The 23,295-nt window shown below is 38.8% G+C and overlaps 1 protein-coding gene across 1 annotated transcript; it reads right to left on the bottom strand.

Moving 5' to 3' along the window:
- Window positions 1–301: 301 nt before the first annotated feature.
- On the bottom strand, window positions 302–22,066 carry PRKAA1 (protein kinase AMP-activated catalytic subunit alpha 1). The gene is made up of 9 exons (XM_085041800.1): window positions 21,887–22,066; window positions 16,237–16,378; window positions 14,360–14,453; window positions 12,589–12,733; window positions 10,842–10,929; window positions 9,756–9,980; window positions 6,055–6,541; window positions 5,560–5,686; window positions 302–3,480 (listed from the first exon to the last, which is right to left on the bottom strand). Exons 1-9 carry the CDS (start codon window positions 22,017–22,019, stop codon window positions 3,236–3,238), a joined length of 1,686 nt encoding a protein of 561 aa, XP_084897926.1. The 5' UTR covers window positions 22,020–22,066; the 3' UTR covers window positions 302–3,235.
- Between the last annotated feature and the right edge of the window lie 1,229 nt (window positions 22,067–23,295).

Genomic DNA, 23,295 nt, shown 5'->3' with positions numbered 1-23,295 from the left:
GAGGCGCATCATCACCACAGGGGCCAAAAGACGGCTTTCACAGCGTGCTCGCTGTCTGGTCCGTCTCGAAGTCTTTTTTTCTTCAGCAAAACGGTTTACAGGATCTAGGGAAAAGGGTCAGTCAGATCAGGCAACCACAGCTGGTACACCAGCCTGCCGAGCTGGGAACTGTGCTGTAATTTGTCATGTTGCTATGTTTTCTGAAATTGTAATTGCTGCATTTAAAACGAGTTTAACAGTTCTTTTCCACTTCTAATATATTTAACACTAGAAAACAGCATAGACACAGGTTCAAACAAGATGGTTCATTATTTCATGTTTACTCAGTTTTTAGTTTTGAAAGTTTAAAAAGTTATACAGTTATAAACAAGCACTTTTGCCATTCAGCTTTGTCAAAAGAAATTAACAGGAAGTAGGCACATCTTTGTTAAAGAACAGGACTTCATATCTTACAATGATAATCAACTGGTAAAATAAAATTTAGCTCAAAGTTTGTGTTAAACAATCATATCAAGAGACAAACATGAAAGGGTTGGTTTTTTTTTTCATATTGCACCACCAGGATTAATTTTCATCCATTACCTAATGACTTATATTGCACATGGACAGCCCAGGTTCATCCATGTTACTGAAAAAATTACAATACAAAGACATGGAAACTCATTGGACTCCAACAGGAGTAAGCTTGGGAATAGAGAGTAATACACTTTACCAGTTTGTCTATCTGCGTAAGCTGCCTTACAACTCTGGCAGCTCTTAGTGAAGCTTCATTTCACAGCCTACTGGCAGCTTCTAGTGCAATGCGAAGGAAAGGTCAGCAAGATCAGTAGGAACACGTGAAGAAAGCAACTTCAACAGCAAGATCTACAAAGCATAGGAAAGTCACACAACAGGCAACAGGGTTCAAATAGGTTGTTAGTGCCCCTTTCTACCCCTCCCACTCCCTATAAAAATCTCAGTTCAATCAGAAAACCTTTGGCCGTCAAAACAGAGCTACTGTAACAATAAAAATGTACTTCCATTTAAAACTACACATATTGTACACTTCTGCCAGAAACTTGCTTTAACCTCCTGATACCAAAACCAAGGACAAACCAGGGTTGTTTTAATGCACAAAAGGGCTGAAAAGGTATATAAAAATTAAAAACTATTTTGCATCTTTACACCTTGCACGCATTGTCAGCATTGCAAGGAGCAGACAGCATTTATAAGTAGTTTAATATATGCAAGTGATCCCAAACCAATTCCAGATGAAGAATTACTACATTTTAAAAACCTGTGCGTTTGTAGTGTTTATACAAGTGCAATACTTAATAATTTCAAAATAAAGGGTAACAAAAATGAACACATTGATTTATTCAGTACATCAGAACCAATTCTTAAAAGACTAAAGACAGGACATTGTTGTAGGATTTGCAGCTGGTCCCTCACGTTGGCATCTTGAAGTCTGGGGTTTAAACTTCCGATACTAACTTCCACTTTGGAAAATCTTCCACTTCAAGGTACAGTGATACAGCCAATGTCCCTACAGGGACCATCTGTGCCACTTGAGGATAAAGAAATGAAGTCATAACTTGTACATACCCGCTAGACAGACCTCACAATCACCCACTTCAGAACACAGTTACAGCATTTCTGGGGCTTTAGAGCAGCTGTACGTTTCTTCAGATTCTGTACATGTGAATTTTTGGACTGAAGCCAGCTAGCCAGGATTTAAACTATTCTTGTATCTGTAGCTAGCAGTTTCCCATGGATAAAATCTCAGCCATTGGCAAAAATTTCCATCCATGTGAAGAGTCCAGGTTTCATTGTTCGTAGTGATGCCTGGATTTCCAGCCTTTTCCTGGAGGAGCAACCTTTGCAACTATATAGGTCATGAAGATCATTCTGAAGCAAACACTAAGTCTTGAATGGAAAACTAAATATTTTATGACTGTTTATGTCTACTAACTGCTAGCTGAAAATGGAACCATGGCTAATTATGTCCAATTTAGAAGAGACTAAAGATTTTCATGCAAGTACTACGTGTGACTTTAACATAAAAGGTTGTTTTTTCCTGAAATGCTGCAAAAACCATACATGCAGAAGGATTTTTATTATGAGTAATTGCAATCTACTACTGAAAACCGTTTGAATATTAGCACTCAAGTTGTCATGATCAGATTTCAGTGCTTAACTGAAAAATTAGACTGTTTAATTCCGAGTTACTGTAAATAGCAAAGTCTTCTATAAAGGTGGCCCGGGAAAAAACTAGAAACCTATGTATGTAGTTTTCACTTCATAGCAAATACTGTATAGTATAACCAGCTGTATCAAAGTATTAACATGTGTATTAAAAACCTGTCAATCTCAGACTCTGGAATAGCAAGAAACAGCCCTCAGGCTATGCTCTTAAGTACAGGGACATGTTTCTAAGGAAAAGGATTCTCAGCCTACAGTAGCAGTGGGGAGCTGCTGTGCTGCTACCACACTAAGATGCATGCATAGGAGAGGAACTTCCTCACATTTTCTCCACAAAGCAACATTTTGGTTTAGCCCGTGGGATTGCCAAGTCTTCTCAGCATTTAAGGCTCTCTTGCCATTGTTATGGACTCAATTGTTTTACTTACTGCCCACAGAATTTTCACCCTCAATGCATTACAGAGCACCTACACACATTTCCAACTGACTGGATTTGCATGCATTTAATTATGTTTTCTGTTAAAAGTAGTATATTGTAACGCATCAAAGTATTTGTTATTATTTACTGTCAAGAAAGGGGGAAGAAACAAAGCAGTTTTAACAGATTACCATTAAGAGATGTTGATAGTTCTGAGTAATAGCTGCAGAGGATGACCAACAAGTCATACTGAGATCACTGAACTAGTACGTGTAGGTTTACTTACAGTGCACCAGATATATGTATAACCAGAAAAAAAACCAAGGAGGCCCATCTAGTTTAAATGTTATAGGCAGCCTATTTTGCACTCAAGGTAGAATGTTACAAACACTACCCAAAAAGGCTGTATTATTTCCTGTACCTGTGTTATGCTATTGGACAGCAGGCAATTAGAATTCACTCCAGCTTCAAAATAATATATGTTAACTGCCCATAGTAATTTTAATCCCCGTGAAAATTGCATTCTGTGGCTAGCTTTTCAGCGCCTTAGTTAATTTAACTTGATTATAATTGGAAGCATCTGACTATGATTTAGGCATGCTTATTGCTGTAAAACAAATAAGCCCATTTTCAGAATTATTGTGCAAGTATTTTAATAAGATTTGCACACATCTCAAAAAATTCTATTGTATGACTCCCTGGTCTTGGAGTTACATCAGCTGTAGAAGAGTCAAGTGAAGAGTTCACTGACGAGGTAAGGGATGTATCTGCAGATTTTCCTTGAGCATCAGCATCTGAATCTTTTTGACAAGACCTATAGTTGCTCACAGAACCTGATCTCTGTGGAGTTGCAGTCCCAGACTTCGCTTCAGTGATTTCATCTGGAGACAAGGGAAGAGAGGAGGAAAATTGGGTATCGGTATCAAATCATTTATAGGAAGAGCAAATATTTTCTCCCTTCCCACACTTCAAAATCCTGTGTTTTAAAATATTTATTAATAAATAAATAGCTTTTGCGAACTGTATTTGATACAAAACCAAAGCTTGTATACATAGTAGCACAAAAGCAGATGTTCTTATGCTAATCCTTTCTGTAGTTTGAACTGTACTCCAAAACTATGTACATGTAGTTTAGACCAGCACTGTCTTTTTCATGAACTGATTTCAGCAGCTAATTGTTCAATTTAGATTATTCAAAACAAAAACAGGTCAGCATCATAAGATTAAGTTCAATAGCAGTTTGTAGATTTTTTTCTTGCATTTACTTTATTTTTATTCTCTTTTTGTTCTGTTTTGGGTGTTTATACATTGTTATTATTTGTATTTTTATGAAAAATTTTTAGTACATTATAATTGTTAGTATCTGCATTAATTTATTCTTCTCTTTTGAAAACTTTTCACCATAGAATGTTGAACATCTTGGAGGCAACAGCTTATGTTTACCTTCAGTGTAAGGAGAAAATAGTTTCATCTTAATAGTTGTGTTCTGCTGAAGCATCTCTGTTCTTATTTTAAATACTGAACATTAACTTGGCTCTAAGCTGGCTCCTGAAAAGTTATTTCAGGAGAAATGAATGAAAAGGCAATCTCTCCTGTTTACACAAAGCTACTTTAAATTACAAAGTGTTAAGAGAAACAGAGAACTGTCAACCATGGTGGAGAGAAGGAGTGTCAAATCAGTTTGACTGTTGGAAGAGATACGACAAATCTGTGCCCTTGGGTTCCATTTCCTCAAAAGTTGAAACCAGGATTGTAGTAGGCTGCCCTCCCCCATTTGCATGGCTCTAAGCAGTCAAAAAAAAAAAAAAAAAGTCCTTTTTTCATGCAATGTTTTCCTGGACATGTCATCTACACCACTGGCTGTAGGTAATTTTGCTTTAGTCTGCTATGCCCATAAACAAGCACCATGGTCAATCTCTATTAGCTTCTCTGTTCATTTCATCCAACCAGATTTTGTATACTGTGTTACTGACCTATAATATCTTTCTACAGTTTAAAGTAAATGCTTTGAAGACCTTAGTTACTGCAAGCATACAATTCCTACCTCAAATTTTAGCTACTACGAGAACTGGCGGGTTGACTCTGCATTGCAGCTCATACCTACCTCAGTGCAATGGGGAAGAAAATTGGAAGGGCAAAAGTGAGAAAACTCATGGGTAGAAATAAATATACTACTTTAAGTAAGGGAGGGGAAAGTGATGCAAATGCAACCACTCACTATCTCCAGAGCAGACTGATGCCCAGTGAGTCTTAAGGTTACCTTCCCCAAAACCCCTTTCCTTGCTAAGCATAACATAATATGGCATTGAATGTCTCTTTGTTCCATCTGGCTCAGCTCTGCAGAGCTGTTGCTTCCCTCCCAACACAGCAGTGTGGAAAAAGAAAGGCTAGATACTATGCCAGTGCTGCTCAGCAACACTCGTGTGTTACCAATACTGCTTTAGTCACAGATTCAAAACAGCACTATGTAGGCTGCTATGAAGAAAATTAACCCCATCTCAGACAGACCCAATACAGCAAGGTACAGTCCAACTCAAATTTAAATGCCTAGATGTCAAGTTTTATCTTCACTAGAAAACATTGTTCATGCTTACTTCAGACCTAAAATAGTGTTTAAATTTGGGATGAGGCTACAAACGCATCTTAAATTGATTCTAATCTCACCTCCAACAGTCCTGTCCCCTTTTGCACTACCATTATTAGCTCTAATGCAGACACAAAATGGAGCTCTTCAGGAGCTGATACAGGTAAAAAGCAATTATTTAAGTGATTCAGCAGCTAAGCATCTATCACAGGTACACTAGACCAGGAAGGAATAAGGAAACACTAATACATATTAGATTGGTTTAAAATAAGAAAGGACAACACTTATTTCACTTCTAAATAACTAAATAAAGACATGTTTGCTTTTAGAATTATTTCCCATATAATTTAATTAACTTCAGTAATGCTTCACATACCATCAATACTACGGAAGTCCAGTAAGTATGTTCTGCTGTCCACCTGATACAACTGCAGACTCATTTTGGAATATGCACTTGTTACTGGATTCTTCCTCCGAACACGCAGATAATATGGATTTACAACCTAGTATGAAAGAGATTTCAGTTAGTTAACCAGAACTGCTTGAAAATCACTGCATATGGTTTTTGTCATTTCAACTCACTAGTATTTATAAAGTGATTTCAGACTGATAGGTTGAATTTGAGGGTTGTTAGGGGGTTTTTCAGCCAACAGAAAAATATTCCTACAGCCCCAATAGAAAACTTTTGCAGGACGTTTTCTTCTGTCAGCATGTACGGTCTCCCCCAAAACCCTTCTGGCACAGCAAACACAGACGGCACAGGAGAATAATTTAAGAACATGAAAGCAGTTTCAGACCTCTGGGCTATGTAACAACACAGCTCAAACAAAAATGCATTGCTGTCCAGTGTAGAGGTACTCTGTTTTGTTACCTTCCATTCATAATCCAATTGTTTAATTGCTCGACAAACTTCAGCCATGATATCATTTGGTCGACTCTGACTCCGTATTCCCAGGTGCCATTTAGCCCTTCTCACACCTTGGTGTTTGGACTTCTGTGGGTTCAGCTCATCAAGAGTATGGCGAGGACGCGGTGCTTCAGCTACCAAGAATGGCACTCGTTCAGGGTGAGGTCGAGACAGGTGGTGATCATCCAGAAAAGAATCTGGTGGACTTGTAGCCAAGTAGAAGTCTTTGGCCTCATTCATTATTCTTCTGTTATCTATAATGAGGTGATAAGCAACAGCTAAGGGGTCCTGATGATTTCGGCTGTACAGACAACTTAGCACTTCCTCTTCAGTGCATTCAAATTTCTCACACACTTCTTTTAAGGCTTCATCATCAATCATGGTAGAGCTGTATGATGGGTCTTCAGGAAACAAGTATTTTGGAAGGTCTTGCTTAAACCATTCATGCTCCCTAGATTGAAAAATAAAATAAAAAAATCTGAGATCTGAGTATATTTAAATAAAGAAAATATTTTAACAGCAAATTCTTTAAAAATATAAAATTAATTTTAACCTGTGCAGAAAGAATCATGGTTGCCAGTCCAAGACAACTTTTAGCACAGACAATAAAACAGTACATGAAGTAACCCTGCCTGCACAAGATTTTACTACACATTTTACAGGAAACTGAAAAAAAAATTTTTTGCTATCTCACAAATCACCTAGCGATAGGAATCAGGTGGTTACTTTGTCATTTATTATTTCTTCCTCCACCTGTTCTTGTGACTGTTCTGCTGCAGAAAGCACTGACACTTCTGATTCCCTCTCCTGTTCCCCCCTAGGAGCTGCTTCATTCCTGACCAAACAAGACAACTCTTACTTTGGTTATTTAGTTATAGAAGCAAGTTATATAGTTGAAAGCTGGGTTTCTGGCTTAGCCAAAGTGTTGATTGGTACGTTTTCACACACACAGAAATCCCCTCATCTCCTTGAGGGTGCTGGTTAGTATTGAGTGTTCAACAGGAACAGGCCAGGCCCCACCACAGTGTAGTAAGTTGGGCTCTTTGGGATATCAAGGGCACCTTTCTTTCAAACATTCTGTCGCTTCAGGATAGAATGCCATTTCTATCATGTCCTACCTGCCCATTTTCTCCCACATGCCTTGCCACACGTAACCACACTGGCTGTGAGGCCTGGGAAATATTCCAAAATAACTTGTACAAAAAGCATAAACTATACTCCTAAGAAATACCAGTGGAAATATTTTAACTGCCTGGGGTTGTTCAAGATACTGAAGTTATGGCAATGAGGAGAATACATCACAGAAGAGTGTGATGAAGGTGCCGTTCTGTATTTACTCCACTGAAAAAAATCTTGCACAAAAATGTATCGTTTTTAAGTGTCTTCATGGGATGGTACCCAAAGCAGAGTAACAGCTTCAGTACAGAGCCCAAATAGCAGGCTAAGCTCAAGGCCAATGTTCTAATACAAAAAAAGAACAACCCAAAAAAAAAAAAAAACCAACCAAAAACAACAAAACCCTAAGCACTACAAAGCATAGCATAGCAAATTGCAAAAAACAACCCAAATCTCTAACATGTACATCAAAAAAATGGAACCTGAAGAGATCAGATAAATCAATCTTGAGAACAGATAAATCAGTATTCTGACCAACAATCATTATACAGATAAAATAATTATAAATTCTATCCAATATGCTCTGTTTAAATCTATTATTATCTCAACACCTTCATGCCCCGCACTGGGTGGCAAATATATGACTGTTATGGTTTAACCCCAGCCAGCAACTAAGCACCACACAGCCACTAGCTTAATCCTCTCCAGTGGCAATGAGGGGCAGACTCAGAAGAGTAGAAGTGCAAACTTGTGGATTGAAATAAGAACAGTTTAATAATTAGAAATTTGTTTTAAAAAATTCTGAGAAAAAAAATCCAAAAACACAAAGAGGGGACAATGAAACCCAAGGAAGACAAGTAATACAAATACAAAAAACTGCCCATCATCAACTGATTGATGACCAGCAGACCACCCCGATTAGCCTTCCTCCAATTTTTATTATTTTTAATTTTTATTACAGAGTATAACCCCATATGTATGGAATAAGCCTGTGGTAAGTTAGGGTCAGCTGCCCCAGCAGTGAACCCTCACAATTACTCATGCACCCCCCCAGCCTGCTCTGAGGGGACAGAGCAGAAAAAGTTTTGGCTCTGTGCAAAGCCTGCTCAGCAGTAACTACAACATCCACCTGTTACCAAGACTGTTTTCAGTACAAATCCAAAACACAGCCCTACACAAGATACTGTGAAAAAATTCAATTCTATTCCAGCCCAACAAGTACAGTGCACTAATCTCTATTCAGTGTGACCTTGGGAACACTGTGCCTCAGCAAAAAGGTGCTAAGCAAAATATATTTTAATCAGAAAAACAGTTAACTTGGAGGCATAAAAATGTTTCCTCATACCATTGCAAGGCTCAGTCCTAGCTGGGATGACCAAACCCAGAGGAATACTTTTTTACTGTTCATGGCACCAGGCCTTTGCCTTTGCAGGCACATACAAGCAACCCCTAAAAGAATTAGGGTATTCAATTAAACTCACATTGCCCTTTAGACTGTGAGGTGACATGTCATATGGCTACTAGGACAGAACTGTTTCGGATTCAAAATCCATCCGTGTTCTGTAACTATCGCAGAGGGGCCGCAACATGTAACCAACATTTTTCAACACCTGTTTCACGCTACTTCTTTTCCAGACTTAGGTAACATAACAAAGGTAAGGTAAGCTCCCACCCACTCAAGTTTTACAAGGCTTAGTTCTTGCAGTGCTTTGATCTCTAAGAGAAAGTATTTCCCATTGTAATAAAGCAGTAAGGGATAGGTGTGCCACGTTTTTTGTTCTACTGAGAAAACATCAGTACTGCTTATTTCCTGACTACCAACCCTAAAAGAAGCAGCACTTTCACTATGGTAGTATAGCAACATTCTTTCCTTAGAGCTTCTTGCAAAGAAAATTAAGCTGCTGCTAAAGTCCAGTTCTCTTTGCTACCATTCTTTTTATTTGACCCATTGCACATTTGTCAACATAATCAACTTCTCCAGAATCTTCTCTTGGAATCTGGAGCCTGTGATGCCTATCTCTACCTATAAACTTTAACTTATGGGTATTTGGTGAAGTAATAACCATTCAGACACAAATTCATGCCAGTGTTTTAAAATTAAAAATTGCTATCTTACATGTGGAATATTCACAATCTTAACAAATGACTTTTCAAAGCCTTCTGAAGAAATACAAATGAAAGTAGTAATCACATTAATGAGCTTCCTCAGATCTTTACAGTATAGAGCACTGGTTCCTAACAGCAAAGACAATTTTTCTTCCCCTAGCAGAGTGTATATACTGTAATTTTTGGAAACCATTATGCAAGTCAACATCTTTGCTACTGCAGTCTTAAACCTAAATATAATTTGTTTTACTGTGGTATCCAATAGATATTTCATTGTCAACTGGAGATCAACACTATCAGAACGAAAACCAAGCCATCAGAAGCTGAATTTTTCATCTCAGTTTAAAAAACATGGACAAACTGTATGCATAATATCTTTGTTCTGCACATTTATGCTATTGTAATTGCAGCATCTTGTGATCAGACATCAGCTAGTGTTTTACCTAATGTCTCTGATTGTTGCTCTCTTCATTGGATCCACTTGCAGCATGTGCTTCAAAAGACTAATTACAGACGGATTCAGGTACTGAGGGGTATAAAAGATACCATCACATATCTTCTTGAAAAGGGTTGGCACGTGATCATCATCAAATGGAAGCGTTCCACATAACAAAGCATAGAGAATAACCCCACTGCTCCAAATATCTACTTCCGGACCTGCATATAACCTGTGAAAAAATTACCTATTAATTATTTGTGTTTAATACATTTAAATTTTTTTTCTCTCATTTTTGCATTGCATCACAGTAATTAAAAGCACATGAACTTGGGACAACTGATTTGCAGGCACTATACCATTTCAGTTCTGTGCCACGCCTCCCTTGAACTTCAGTGCCCTTCCCTTTCTAGCATGTAACAGTGCACAAGTACAAAGTTTTTCCTCTCTACTGTGTAACAACAATCCACAATGCAATTTCACACAACGGCAAACTGAAAGAAACATGCATCTACTACTAAGAAAGTCCACGTTATATATTGTTATCAATGTTTTAGAGGATTCTGTGCAGTCAGCTATCCCCTCATAGCTGAAAGTTTAAGACAAGTCCATATAGCAGAACATGTCACATATTGTGCTCCACTGCCTGAGTAAAACAGACATGTGACCTCCTGTCAACAAGAGGCACTATAAGGGTAGGTAGCTGACAGCAGATTTGCCAATCATAGTTCACAATAAGGGAAGTTACCTTCAGCCTGAGTATCTACTCTACAGCAGATATTTCACTGCTACTCAACTTCACAGCAGACTTTGCCTGTAACTCTGCACCTCTACTTCCAAGATCTGAGCTGTACATGAAATTTTTAAATCAATGCAGGCAGAGTGTACCCAATGGATTTGGGGCATTAGACCTTACAGAAACTATTCAAAGCTAGTTCACAAAAGCTTTAAACACTCATGAAAAATTATAATACAACAGCCCACCATTTCTCAGCATCAAGCTTGTCAACTGAACTAGTTTTGTAGCCTTTAGAATCAAGCAGCAAAATGAGTGAAGTACATGCACACATGTATCCAATATAAAAGAAACTACCTTCCTGAAATTACTTCTGGTGCAGCATAGTTAGGGGAACCACAGCTTGTTCTTAAAAATTCTCCATCTGACATCATATTTGATAGACCTGAAAGTGTATAAGAGTAACTACTAAAAATTCACGGAGCAAAATGATTTCACACTGCATATGCCACCTAGAACAAACCACTAGTGATTCAAATTAGAAAATTAACAAATTTATTCCAGTTAAGAAAAAACATTTGGAATTACAGAATTTTTATATGAGCATGTCACATAATCTTCCATTTATTTTACCAGAAATCTGAGCAACATCAATCCAAAGCCTAGAAATATTTGAGAACATATTCATTCCTAGACTAAAACAGTTAAATTTGGATGACACAGGCATGACAGAGAACAAAGCTGCTCTAAGGGAGATGAAGCAGTATAGCAAGATAGGATTTTGGTCATTAGAAACAAAGTACTAAAAACCTCATTTGCTTCTAAAATGCAAAAGTGGAAAAAGCTACCACAGAATTCCCTAAAATTCTGTTAGAGGTTACACAGAATAAAGAAACTGAAGACTAAACACAACTACCACAATTTACACCCTATACTATACACATGGTTCCTGCATCACTGCAGTTCAGTACTTTGTTTTTCAGATACTCTGTAAACAGAAGTGTGCTTTAAAACTAGGCCACCTGCATTTACCAGCACTCAGTATAGTCTAACAGCTGTGGAAAATATCTCCTAGTTTCCTCAGTGGAGGCTGCATGGTCAAGACTACCACAAACCAAAGAACTCAGTCTCCAAGAGGGAGCTACGCCCTTTTACACGTCAGCAGGGAGAATAAAGAGTAAAGCCTGGCCAGCTTTCATATTCTAACAAACAAAAGTTTTTATTAAGCTCGTGTTTAACAGACCAGACATGATTAACTGAGTGCTACAGTTTTGCTGACACGAAGTTACAGGAAGATATTTTTGTAAGGTACTGTAGTTCATTTCTTCACCATGTGAGCCATTTCACCCAAAGCATTTTCTATACATGAGAAATCAATACGATTCCCAGGGCCCACACAGTTGGACACCATACTTTTAAAACATACTTACAATACTTAGCATTACCTAACACCTTTAATAGTAGATTTGCAAGAGGAGGTATTATCCACTACGTCTGCAAGAGATCTATCATGACACAGCAGTATGGGTACCTTTCTATGTTTATGTGGTGAGGTTTCCTGACTCAGACGGTTCCAAGAACTAGCTGCAAGGCTTCTCTGCAGCTGTGTCACAAACAGCTAGCACAAACAAATCTTCTTCACATCTTCAAAGTGAATTCAGAGCAATTTAACAGGAGGACTAGTGTACTTTTCTACAGCACTGTAGCTTCTTAAAGATGATGAATTGCCCTGTCCTTCCAAGAGAGCAAAGCATCTACATTTTATGGATCGTGAAACAGAGAGGGAGTAAGTTCTGAAGTGGAAAGGTCAGAAACTAAGACTATTTAGCATTTTAGATAAAATATTGTTAAGCAAAACCAAACTAATCAGTTCACAGTTTCAGCCAGTCACAGAAAATACCAAAAGCAAGCTTGAGAGGAAAACAAGTTCAATAAATATGCAAGAACATTATTTTGCTTTACATTTGTACTCTTCATGTTCTTGTCTTGTATCCCACCACCAGATATTCAACTATACATATTTTATTTCATATATCCTACAGTAATTAACAGGACGTAACACCAGAAATGCAATCAGATATTAAAAAAACAAAGCAGTACTTACCGAAGTCAGCTATCTTGGCATTCATGTGTGCATCAAGCAGCACATTTTCAGGCTTCAGATCTCTATGTACCACCATGTGCCTGTGACAGTAATCCACACCAGAAAGGATTTGCTGGAACAGACGTCTACTTTCCTTCTCATCAAGCTAAAACAGACAAAGATTTTAAATAATTAAGAAACAGGGGAAGTTCACTTGTTTTTCATTTTTACTAGCTAGAGAAAATTTTCTCATTGGCTGATTTTATCATTTATACTTATCATTTGATACTTTATACAGCAGATTACCAGAACTTCTAGCAGGAAGCTTCATATCTTACATCATTTTGTTTACATCACAGTTCTAAAATGACTAAACACACTCAGAAAGTCACACTTTTGAAACTGGGTTTGGCAGATGTTACATACTAACTATGTAACTAGAAACATCAGCACTCAAACATTAACTTTGTCTAATTGGAATATCAATGAACTTTGACATTTAAGCACAGTGCAAGATTTAAGCTGGCAAAAGCTGCTGAAATGCAGCAGAGAAATTATAAATTTCAGACGCTATTTATGCTATGAGCAGCTAGTCCCAAATAGCAGATTTAGCAGGGCATCTCCTACAAACATCCCTAATCCACATCAGTTTGTCCTAACTGAAGCATCCTATATATCTAAATGGTCCATAAAAAGGGACTTCAGATCTTTCACAGAAGCTGTTCTAATAGTAGAAGACAGTAATAAGGGCAGCTTTCCCATAATGGTTGATACTGAAAAAACAGTTTTCAGCTACTCCAACTGGGTACATATCCATCTGGTTTACCCCCAGCCATTGTAAATTAACAGATTAGTAGAGAAGAAAAATGCTATGACAAAGTTATACATAAAGATTTGAAACATGTTAACATATAACCATATGTACTTTCAGAAAAAAGCACAGTCATAAAATATATTTTAATTGATTAACCAAATACAAGGAAACACACCTACATTTAGCAGTGGGCAGTACCCTTTGCTCCTAGCCCCTGATAATGTGGTTAGCTTAATAAAATCAGTTTTATGAGACAATCAGCCATTCTGTGACCATGCAAGTTATGTGTTCATGCCTTCTCCCTCATTATCAGGCCCTGGAGATCCTGTGAAACAAGTAGACAAACCAGTTTTCTTCTTCCCCTCCCTACCAGCCTCAAGATTCCTGGGTGCCAGGCTGATTATCTGCTTCCTTACCAGCCTTTAGTTCCCAGGCACACAACCACGGACGACTCTATAATGGCATACGGAACGGAAAGAGCAGCCAGAGCAGTGTTTTTAACATCAAACAGTTACAAGTCCTAAATAGAAACGAAATGTGGGACTTTGCAGTGGCCACATATGCTTCTACCATGCTCTGCTTCCTCTGAGGACGGAGTGACTTGTATTCTTCTCTATGATTTTCAGTGTGATTGTTATATTGATACAATAAAATATGTATTAAGATATGACCAGATCTTATGAGGGTCTAGGTGAATAGATATCCTATGTTAGGTTGTGTTAAAAATTCTGTACTACACCACTTATAAATTGTACTACATTGATTGTACTCATAGAAAACCTGTGACCCTCTAATCATAAATCCTGTGCTACACTAATCATAGTATTTTTTTCAGAAAAATAAACCTTTAATTGTATCATTCTGACATGGATACTCAGAAAGAACCTGTATATCCCCTCAGTGTGGGGTGACACAGTAATGTTGCAAATGCAATAACAGATGCAAGCCACTGATATGTACACTGGGACTACTTCTTACCCTTCCATTTTTACAGATATAATCAAACAGTTCTCCTCCTGAAACATATTCCATCACCATGAAAATGTCAGTGGGTGTACTGATGACCTGGTACCTGATAAGAAAAAGTATCTATTAGTCTACACACTCAGTAAAACACTAGTTACATTTAGTTAAAACTAAAGTCATACAAATAATCAGAAAAAAAGATATAGATTAAAATAGTTACCAACCAATATACAGCTACTGGAATGAAAATATTTTTCAGAAGTTATTTCCTCTCCTTTCACTGTGTGATGCCACCATTGCCAAGACTAGCAGAAAATTTATAATCCCTATCAGGAATATCGGTCCTTGTTCTTTCAGAGGCACAACTGATTTCTAAAGACTATTTACAGTGCTGCCTCACCAACAGCCTGGTGCAGTGAAAAAGGACTTCAAAAGGACTTTGCTAGCATTGCAAAAATACGCGCTTTTCAACATACAAAAAAAATCACTTGCCATAAATAAAGAGTACTTTCAGACTAAGAAAAAAATTCCTCCTAAAAATGATGAGTAATAGTATTTAAGAGTATCGGTACCTGGTTATTTTTTTTTTCTACTTCAATTAAATTTTAAAAACCCTATCTTTGAAGCTTTGAAATAACTAGTTTATGGACAAACTTACAATTTAAGAGATTTTGACTTTTTCTACATATCCTTACCTAAAAATTGTTTAATTTGTTCCCTTTATAGCAGTCCACATGCAAGTGAAAAAAATCTCCCTGTAATTCCCTGAGAAAGAAACTCTCATCCGAAATCTGCTGAACTGTCTTCAGTTCAACAACAACACAAGCACACGTTCCTCTTTCATCCTGATATGTCATTTGGTACACCAACACTTTTCTTTTCTGGCTATAGGTATGACCTTTGGACTCATTCATAGACAAACTGAAAGCACAAGCAATTTTGTTGACGTATCAACTCAACAGCCTTCTGAAAACTAACCCACTGAAAAAGTAAGCAAGTTGATCTCACACAACATAATTTAGCTTCAGTGTAACAGTTGCTGCAAAATTAAAGGGAGGGCATAGACATGGTATCTGCCAGTGGCAATGGGGTCTTAAGATTCTACCAAATAAAAAAACATCCACATCATGACTAAGACAGTGGAAGTCACCTGCACTCTGGAGGTGCAGGTTATCTTAACAGGAAATTAGAGGCAAAAGAAAATCAATACCACTTATAATTTATTTCCACAGACCAGATATGAGGGGTCTGGGACACAGGTAGTTGTACTCTGAAATCCACTGATGAACCATTGATCAGCTAAGAGATGTAATCAAATACATTTTATAAACCACATTTAGACAAAGGGTAGACACTATATTGAAAATTTCTGAAATAGCAATCACATTTATCAAATTGTACATCCTTAATTCAGAAAAATCATGCAGAGCACTACCTACACTGAAAAAATGTATGTCACTGACCAGCACATCACTAAAAACATTTTGGGAGAATGCAATAAACTTACAATAGAAATGACCTTTACACTCCTGTTCTTAGTAACTCATTTTCTGAGCAGGAAAAGAAAGACCAAATATAAACAGAAAAAGAAAAATGAAGTAGACACAAAACCTGGAGATGACTGCCACCAGAAATATCTGTCATGACATTACTTTTTACATACCTGTCAAAAGAATTTCTAAGCAAAGATCTAATGAAAGCTATCCAGCCTGCAGTAAAGATCAGCTTTGTGAGAACACATTTCAGAGGGCACAGCTGCATACTTTGAAGCTGGTTACTTTTCTGACAAGATACTGTTTGTAGTGTTGCCCTTTAAACATACTTCATATCAGTGAAAGCAAAAAGAGATTACTGCCTAAGTAAGTTTGATTACAGTCAGTAAAACTTACAGCTTAATTATATGAGGATGCCTGAAGAGCTTGAGGTTCTGAATCTCCCTGCGGATTTTTCCTACAACATCAAGGCTGCGAATCTTCTGTCGATTCAGGATCTTCACGGCAACTTTATGCCCAGTTAGCTCATGTTTTCCAACTGCAAGAAACAAGGAAGTATTTAGTCAATATTCTCAATTGCTCATTTAAGACATTATTTCCAGTTTTTGAACGTAGCCAAGTTAAGACATTAGCATCCCACACACCGCAATCTTTGGGCATATTGAAAACCAGATGGTATGGAATTTCTTCAATCCTACTCCAATTTCTCCCACAATTCTATCATTAGAAGATGTAACTATGTAAGAAACACCTTAAATCTAACCTGCAGAAGTCTTGAAGCACAACATTTTTTGCAGGCTGGGGCGGGGGGCGGAAGCAAAGCATATCCAAAACCCTCTCATCCTTGATAATTAGAAAGTATTTTTTTCTCCCTGTCTAAGTCACTCCAAGCTTTTGGCTCACTTGGTAACCCACTCAAACATGTTTTCCTGTATTTCTTCTACTACTTTATCTGCAAGGATCACTGTTCCCAAAAAAATCACTCCTATTCCTCCCTCAAGAAGCCTGTTTCAGCAACTGCTCTGAATTACCAGTATGAGTATCTCATCAGTTTACTTATAAAAATGTGTCTCTCCTTAGAGCAGTCTGACAGCTCCACAATCTGTGCAGTTAACGTCAGAGATTTATTCCATTTTTAAAAGTGGCAAATACTACTAGAAATGCACAAAAATAGAACAGAATAGAAATTACAAAAAGCAATGCAAATATGCAACCTAACCCATTCCTAGAAGAGGAAAATACTGTGAGGACAGTTTCACTGTTCTTTAAACAGAAGAACACAGAAGTGTAAACTATTTCACAGTCAGTTAGCCCTCTTAAAGCCCTTAACTTTGCAAGTGCTACTGGGAGCAGTCACAGTGAAATTCATCAGAATATTTTTCTTAAACCCAAAACAGGATTACAGATGGAACACTGAGAAGCTAACTATCTCTTTTACTAGTAGGCTTCATTATCTGTATGGCTGCTGCATGCAGTAGGTATAGTACCATTCATTTGCCACCCTGATTCCTACCTTCTGAAGACAGACCAGATTCTAGGGACATCCACATGAAGAGACATTCGTATCAGATCTGTGCTGTACACCATACACGCTTATCTGGGTGCCTACCCTCACTGAAGTATTTAATTAAGCCCCAAGCTTCAAGCTTTGTTTAAACATATCCATGGGAAGCTGTGATTAAACAGCAGTGATCCACAAAAATCTTTCTGTGTTCAACAGATAATCTGGATAGAATAAATAAACACCCATCAATCTGTAAATCTCATTCACAAGACCAAAGACCTTCCTGCTGCCTTTTGCCTCTATGTGGAGCTAAAAACCAATGCAAATGAGAAGTTCTTAACAGAGAGGCAAAGACAATGATAAGCATCTGAGTGATTATTCTTCCAAAACATTCCTGTAGAGAACTGAACAGTGGATTACCCAAGACCCTGAACCATCACAATGCTGCACTGAGATACATCGAGTGCCCGAAAATACAGATGAGCTCTGACTAGAATGGCAAGACATCCCCTCATTCAGAGGGACCATTACCTAACAATGGCCACAATTAACAAAGTGCTGGGCAGGCACATCTGAGCTACTCAGGAATGCAGGACAAAGCTCACATCCATAGCAAGTTCTAGAGAGACCACAAAGCAGTGACAGGTGAGTGCCCAGAGATGTATTTGCTTTGTACCAGATCTACAATTAAAGCAATCACTTTCCCTTTGTTTTCTTCAAATGTGACTGAAGTTTTAAAGGAACCAAACAAATTATATCACCTATGTTCAAACCCTCAGGAGTAAAGATCCATCCTAAAAATGATAAAAATTAGAAAAGTAACTATACTAATTGTAAAGTCTTTGCACATCAATAGTGGGAGCTGAAGTATACCAGAAGTATTTGAAAAGAAAAAAAACCAAACAACTTTAACCACTAAGTTAAAATATAAGGTTTGTTTTTGTTAGCAAGGAACAGCCTTTTAGAAACCAAGCAAAAATAGGTCAGACACATGAATCTGCAACCTCTTTTTCTGTACAAAGTACATTTAAGAAGCTGTTTAATTTAGTAAATAGCACATATCTTTTACCACGTCTACAGCGTAGCATATAAATACACAGTTCTGGTATGCATTGGGTTATAAAAATCTCTTTAAGCCGATTTGTTTCACTTCTGATTTGTCAGTCTACCTTAGACTGAAATTTCATCAGCACTGAGAAAAACATTAGAAAGTAATTCATTAGTTACTAACTATGTTCAGTATGCAAGGCATATAACAAAAGAGCTTTTCAAAACAAATTTTTCATTCAAAGTAATTCAAAGTAAAAAACAGTAACATTTGCAGTTGACTGAAACCAACTCTAGTTGTCACAGCCTTTAAGGTCGTGAGCAAGGCTGTGAGCCTCAAACCTTAATTTTATTCATTGACTGGGAGAAAACAAATTTTCTACTTCAACTCTACCAGCTTTGAATAAATTATTGTAATGAAAACATACTGTGTTTCAGTGCAGGTGCAGAAATTTCCCAAAAAGCCTGCTCTCTTGTTTAAGACATTTCAAATTCAATCTGTATTTCCTTCGGTGATTTTTGCCATCCTTTAATTCAATTTGAAATTAGCAATTCTAGCCTTTTAAGATACAAGTTTCCAATAACCATCCACATCGTGAAATACAACTGTTTTCCTGGATACAGTTCAAGGTATCTGTTACCAGTAAAACAGCAGATACTAACTGGTAACAGACTGCTGACACTTTTGAATTCAACATTAGGACAGAAGTGAAAGCGTCACCCCAGACGATAACATCATGTAGAAACGTAAGCAGCCAGTGTTATCTTTCTGAAAGCTACTTTGCATTACCACCTGACAGAAGTTTTACCTATAAAGGGGAATGCACCTTACTCCTCAAGTAGCTATCAGTCCTTCAAAATAATCACTGCAAAAAAAAAGGAAATTCATTTAATAGACCTAGTATATCCCTGTATCTCTTTATATTCTGATTACATCAATTGCCTTCAGGGTTCACTGTGGCTTTACACAGCACCAAGATTTTCATGACAGCGGCAGTGTTAAAGCAGCAGCGACTTGTTTTTGACGGCAGAAGTGCAGGAGAAACAGTCTGTAACATTGTTCAACAGTTCTTCAATTGGGAAAAAAACTGATTATGAGGCCATGCAGACCAAATACAACATTCTCACGAAATACAGGTATCAGTCTTTAAGTTTGTGGAGGAAAAAAAAAATCCGAAGAAGTCGATGCTGTATTTAATGAAACAATTCTGCAGCAGGCCAAAAAGCCAATCCAAAGTTCAGAGGAAAGCAGTCTTGAAGAGTATGAGCTAACATGGAAAAAAAACCCCAAACAACACTTCATGCTGTGCAAAGCCATATTACTGCACAACATTAGATGCCATACTGATCTGCTTTGTTCATTTCCAGGTCTCTTATTGTTGCCTTGACCTAGATCACCTGGTTTGCAGTCTATACAGACCAGTGTTGATAAGCTAGATCTAGAGATCTGGAACAGCTATTGTATATTTAGAGCCTTAAGTAATATCCCTCATATTCTCAGTATGGACCGGTGGAAGCCTGAGTACTGTTCTCTTTATGAAAGATAACGTAAAAAAATTATCCAACAATAAAAGTTTGCATCTCATTTCAGCAGAAAACACCAGCAGTGCTTAAAAAAGTCTGAACATGAATGTGTCTCACAATTGGTTTAGATATTCTTCCACCTCATCTTTTCACTTCTGTGGCATTGAAGCTTCGCCTAGCTGCTGGCTAGGAACAGCCATCTCTGTGACTGCCCGTCTGAGGCACAGTCAGGTGAACCAAGTCACTCAGCAGTTACTCAGACTGGCACAACACGGAGAACAGTTACACTTGACAGAATCACTCCAGCGACAGCTACCAGCAGTGCGAGTTCATCTGACAGCTACAGTAGGACACCTTTCACAATTACCAAGCGAAGCACTGATCTTCCAGTTTGATTTTTTCAGACTGCCACCACTGTTAAAATTAAACATTCACTTTCAAGGAGCCATATACATGACCTCCTACATCGTGTCAACTCAGTGAAAACCCTAACTGAATTTTAAGGAGTGAACACACTTATCACCATTTTTCTTATTACCATTTTTCACTTTATGTCAATTGATGAAACCGTATCACCAGGTAAGGAAATGGTGAGGATTACAGGAAAACAACTGCAGATCTGGTATTAAATGAAGAAATTGTGTGCTCAAGTGGAAAACCAGTTGAGTGGAAAACCACCTCAGTGCATCACAGAAAAAATGTTCTTTATTAAGCAAAGCTGAAGCAAGGCAAAAGTAACTAAGTACATCGTATAGGGAAAAGCAAAGCTGCAGTGCCAACAGTGCTTTCCTACATTTAGGATTATATTAGAACATTGATGGTATGGCAATCTTAGTTTTGTGCAGTGTGCTGGGTAAAAAACCACAAACCAAACACATCTTCGACCCCTCCCCTCACCCACAGTGTCCCCCCATGAGGAAAGAGAACCTAATGCTTGTCCTCTGCATTATATTTTTTTTTCTCTATTTAAGGAAGTTTTAAGTTCCCCAAGAAAATAATGGAACCCAAGCTGCCAGCTGAGGAGTCACTGTTCCCAAGTGCCCGGGGCTGTCCCTTTACTAGCTTGCCTTACAAAAGAGACTCAGAGGGCCCTGCTCTTTAAATATTTTTCACTGCTTTCCTAGAGCAAAATACCATCCTATTTCCTATACATTAGTAATTTGTTCAGAACGTGTCAATAGTTGAAAGAGCTCGAGCAGAGCACATACAATGGATTATCTACACTGAAAACAAAAGCTGGGGGGTTTATGCAACTACTAAGAAAAAAAAATCCTAAAAGAAAGAAAGAAACAAACAAACAAACATAAAACCCTATGAAGAATACAGCTTGGTCCTAGCTCTACTTATTTGAGAAAGGATGGTTTTGATTCGCTCGCCCGAATATTTAAAGTTCTCACCAACAACACTGCAGGAACAGTGTAAACTAATGTGCCTCTTCCCCCTGTGGTGAATGGCACCAAGGGTAAGTTTAACTTGTATTTTATTTCTACTAGCCTTCAAATAAGCAGTATGGCATCCCCAGCCCTAGAGTGAAAAGTTTTTTAAAATCTGAGTTGAAAAATACTTTGCTAACCTCTGGTCAAGCAGATTAAGCATGAAGCTTTTCCGTATCTGCGCACCAGCTGTGTTACCAATTAACCCAACAATCCCAGACCCATCTTTTTACGCTTATTTCTCCTCTTGCAGAGAAAGAAATCTTGCCTTCCTTACAAGGGCATCGAGAGTTCGTACTTGAGCATCCCAAGGCAATATACGACAGCTCGATAATTTATTCGCTACATGCCCAGTGCTGCTCCAAACAAACGCAGCATTTAGCTCCCAGCGGTTATTTCCGCAAGCACAGACGAGGAAGCTGTTTGTGCCCCAGAGTGCTTCCCGCCGCGGGACCGCCAGTCCCACCCGGCACCTCAGCCCGCGCACTGCCCGCTCCCGGCGGCCGCCAGACGGCCCGCGGTCCGCTCCGCCGCTCACCCTTGACCTTGCCGAAGGTGCCGACGCCCAGCGTGTCCCCCAGGATGTAGTGCCCGATCTTCACCCGCCCGTGCTCGTGCTTCTGTTTATCCGCCACCGCCGCCATCTTGAGGCAAGGGCCGAGCCTGCGCATAGCGCCCGCCCGCGCCGGGCCGGAGCGCCGGCGGGGAGGAGCAAACACAGAGCGCCCGCCCGCACCGCAACCCGGAAGCGAACCGCGCACGGACCGCCCGCCCGCCCGCGCCGGGACGAACCATTGCGCTCCTCGGGGGAGGTCGGGCTGTCCCACGGGTGCCCGGGGGGAGCGGCCCTGCTGGGCCCCAGCGCGGGAGATGGCGGGGCGCGGGAGATGGCGGGGCGCGGGGCTCCTTGTCAGGAGAGGAGCTGTAGCAGTGAGGCCTCCCTCACAAAACAGGCCTCCGAAGTCTGTATTCCCAATAACCTTGTGAATTAAAGCTGTTTGTTCTCCTCAGCTCGTCTTCCCAAATCCAGACGTATCACGGGAATAGGAAGAGAAGTAGGACTGCCCTAACTCCCCCTGCATTGACACTAACCTGCTCTCTGGTTTTGCCTTGCCAGCCCCTCACGCCACCCATTCACATGGTATTTAACCCGGTAACCTGCTTTCCATTTCGTCCGTCGGGAGCATTTCCACACAACGAAAACCACTCTTGTTTTATTAACTAAAACTGGATTACTTTTTTTTTTTTTTTTAAATCACATTCCAACCCCGAATTCAAAGAAACACATGAACCCGGAGAAAGAGTGACTATTAGATAGGTATTTTCGAATGGAGAGGAAGGTTATGGGAAATCCTTAGGCCTTCACTTCCTTTCCCCACTACTCCATACTAAGTGAATTATTCAATCTAAAATGGTTTCTTTTGCCTACGCTGCACACAGCCCCGATGTGTGTGTATGTAGATAAATACATCAGACAGCAAGAAATTAATAATTTTTTTCTACTTATGGCCTTAAATCCAATTTAGAGAGCCTTCAGTTTTACTTATGTTACAGTTACTAATTTAACAGTTGGTAAACAGAAATCCTGGTCTTTGGAAAAATGTTATGTTTTAAGAAATTAATCTATGCTAATGGTGTAAAAAGTCATAAAGCAGTAACCTTGACGGGTGTTTCCATTCAAGGCAGAAATCTTTATATACTCGCTCTGGAAAGGAAAAGGGTGTGTCAGAAGTGCATCTGTTAAAAAGTGGTACTGAGCTCTTACAATATATCAATCACTTACATATAAAGTGATTGGCAGGCAGATGTTTGTAGGTGAGCTGTGTCAGCTCAGCAGCCTTTAGCTCAGCAGCTTTACTTAAGTTATCAGTACTATAACTTGTGCATTTCTTTCTCAGGAACGTAGCTACATCCTCAAAAGTGCCAGTTTCTGTCAGGAAACATTGT

This window comes from Lichenostomus cassidix, chromosome Z, assembly GCF_008360975.1.
Source record: "Lichenostomus cassidix isolate B80296 chromosome Z, HeHo_3.0, whole genome shotgun sequence".
NCBI lineage: Eukaryota > Metazoa > Chordata > Aves > Passeriformes > Meliphagidae > Lichenostomus > Lichenostomus cassidix.
Note: the sequence above shows the minus strand (reverse complement) of the source record. Positions and strands in the feature narration are given on the sequence as shown.

Excerpts from the sequence above, each read along its gene's own strand:
- PRKAA1 (XM_085041800.1), bottom strand. The coding sequence starts at position 22,019 with ATGCGCAGGCTCGGCCCTTGCCTCAAGATGGCGGCGGTGGCGGATAAA. Across the intron at positions 10,930-12,588 it reads TGCCAAGATAGCTGACTTCG|GTCTATCAAATATGATGTCA; the intron begins GTAAGTACTGCT and ends ATACACTTTCAG. Across the intron at positions 5,687-6,054 it reads AATTGGATTATGAATGGAAG|GTTGTAAATCCATATTATCT; the intron begins GTAACAAAACAG and ends CTTTCATACTAG.